Below are 2548 nucleotides of genomic sequence, written 5' to 3'. Positions count from 1 at the left end.
CAGGGTCCACGAGACTGCGGCCTTGCGCGCCCCATCCACGAGCACGCGACCTTCAACCTCTTCTTTGCTACAGGTCTCCCGCTGACAGAGAAATCAATGACCACACTGGTGGTGGTGGGTGGTGAAGGGGCTTGCCGTTGTCGGTAGACACTGCGTGAGCTTCTTGTAGTGTCCCCAGAGCATCACTTTACGTTTACCCAATGGTCTCCCAGTTCCGTCAGGCTCATTCAAACCGTGGGAGATTACATGAGTTGCCTGTGTGCCCTTGACGAGGAGCCCCACTCCGACGAAGATACCGACAAAGCAGTGAGAAGAAACGAAGAGCTTCGTAAAGATGTTTATCCAGTGGTAACATCGTAGCTTTTGTTTCAGGTTGCCGCCAGTCCCCCAGGCAGTGTGAAAGTCACATCCTTTTCATTGGTAAAAGAACGTTGTGGAAGTTTCGAATAACGTAAAATGTGCCATTGTGAGACCCCTGCAGATGATGGATGCCACCATTGGATTAGCATCATCCGATAGCTTTACATGACCTTTCACATGATATTGTAGCGCCCTCTGTGGACGCCATCATGATGACGACGACGCAATAAACGCGCCGGCCAGTTGTCACCTGGCAGGTGCACAGCACGTACCTATGTTCCTTTTTATCTGCTATCCACAGACTTGGTGACCCGGACGTGATGCGTTTGTGACTCTTGTAGTTGTGACGATGATGCGACTTCAGAAAACATGGGAACATTTTCCGTCGTCGTAGACTGCTCCATGAGATTAGAGGCGTCAACCTCAAAGTCGGCGTCATCGGGTGAACCCACATCGTCCGCAGGCACAGAGTCCTCCCGCGTCGTCGACACTGCCGCCGTCGCGTTTAACACCTTATTAGTCGTCGCCGGAATCTTGGCCGGAGAAGGCACCGCTAACCGATCACTAGACAAACTTCCGTCCTCGATGATTTCGGGGCTTCCCGGAGCCCCCTTCACACGCTTCACAGCACTGCCGCCATGGTCCTCGGAGTCGCTCTTGTTGGAGTCGCTGGGCGAACGCCGTCTTGGTCGTCCTCTTTTTCGTTTTGACAAAGGCGGGCTTTCCGCCCGAGGCGTCGATCCTTTCGCGTCTGCCTCCGTCGCTGTCGTGCCAATAGGAACTAGACCTTGCCTGTTCTCGCCGGTGACCTCCGCGAGTCCCTTGACTTTCAGAGTCTCTGCCGTTTTGAGTAGGGCGGAAAGTTGGTCCTGCGAGACGTTCACCTCGCCACGGTACATGAACTCGACGATAGCTTTCAAGTCCACATATCGTATGTCATTTTTAAAATTACAATGGGGTGTTTGCATGGGTTTTCGACGAATAACGCCTGGAAGAAGGGGCTGCACGCTGACAAAACCATCTTGTGCGCCTTGAGGCTGAGGCCCTCACAGGCTAACGTGACGTCGACGAGGGCTCCGTTCGATAGGAGTTGCTCGAACACCGTCAGCATATTCGACTGATGGATGTTCCATTTTAAACAGAACTACTGCGAACCCATCTTGTTTCTTGCTATTCTAATACTAGTGCTGGACTTGAAGGCATCCCCAATGAACATTAGGGCTAGAATAGGTATCCACAATATAAAGTGACTGGGTTCAAGCGCATTTTTTGTCCGCCTAGTATCGCAAAACCACGAGTGGTACGCGAAAATTTTGCATGTTCGATCTTAATTTCTAAAACGCCACAATATTTTTCACGATTTATTCCACAGGGGCAGAATTATGCCTGTAATCTGTGCTGCTGGTAAGGTACATTTTCTCTTTTTGATTGAGACGCAGGGCTACATTTCCTTGGAGCGATTTTTCCACACTAGGGCGCTCCTCGCATGTTTACGAGCGCGTTTTGCTTCGTAGTCTTTGCTTTGTAATTTATTGCCCATATGTTGCATTGTGTACTTATTTTGCACTTATGGTACGTATGTTTATTTTTTTTCCTTTGGGGGCGCAGGGCAATACTTTCGTGGGCGCCTTGAACTTGCTATTACGCACTTTCACGGGAGTCGCACGAACCACGTGTGCGTACGCACGAGCGCATATTCACTATTCTCCCGCACATCTGCTTGAGGCAATGCACATACGCACGCCATGAGGCTGACGTGCGAGTTAATATTAGGAAGGCACAACTACGGCCACTGAGGACAAAGTTACAACACCTGAGAATACAAATTTGTGGCCGCGTGGTTGCAGCCGTCTCTTTGCTTGGGCGCAATAAGTGACAGTTCCTAAGCTGTGCATGCTATCTTTAATTAGTTTTATGCCCCGTAGCGTTATTTCGGAACCACGACGAGTACTACAAAGCCTGTAAGACCGCTGTGATGACAGTACGTTGCTGCTCTCAAGTATAACACGTTCGCCCTCCACGAGCTGTGTCAGCGCCACCGTGGGAATCAAAATTTCCGACAGAACGACGCACAACTAAAATCCCTCGTTCCCGGTAGCCGTAGGTACGTTTAAGGTACTGTAAAGCAGTAGGCTTGAGACTTTGTTGCTTGTAAATCCCATATGCGGAACCATACGACCGACAACGC

The 2548-nt window shown here is 50.4% G+C and overlaps 1 protein-coding gene across 1 annotated transcript; it reads right to left on the bottom strand.

Annotated features, from left to right (window-relative positions):
- Window positions 1-644: 644 nt before the first annotated feature.
- On the bottom strand, window positions 645-1534 carry LOC135389748 (protein bric-a-brac 2-like). Its single transcript, XM_064619780.1, is given in 2 exon segments — window positions 645-1298; window positions 1301-1534. Coding segments are annotated over 2 exon segments (873 nt in total). The 5' UTR covers window positions 1520-1534.
- Window positions 1535-2548: the final 1014 nt, after the last annotated feature.

The sequence above is a fragment of the Ornithodoros turicata genome, chromosome 3 (assembly GCF_037126465.1).
Source record: "Ornithodoros turicata isolate Travis chromosome 3, ASM3712646v1, whole genome shotgun sequence".
In the NCBI taxonomy this organism is placed as follows: Eukaryota; Metazoa; Arthropoda; class Arachnida; order Ixodida; family Argasidae; genus Ornithodoros; species Ornithodoros turicata.
The sequence above is the reverse complement of the archived record's forward strand: the minus strand, read 5'-3'. Positions and strand labels throughout refer to the sequence as shown.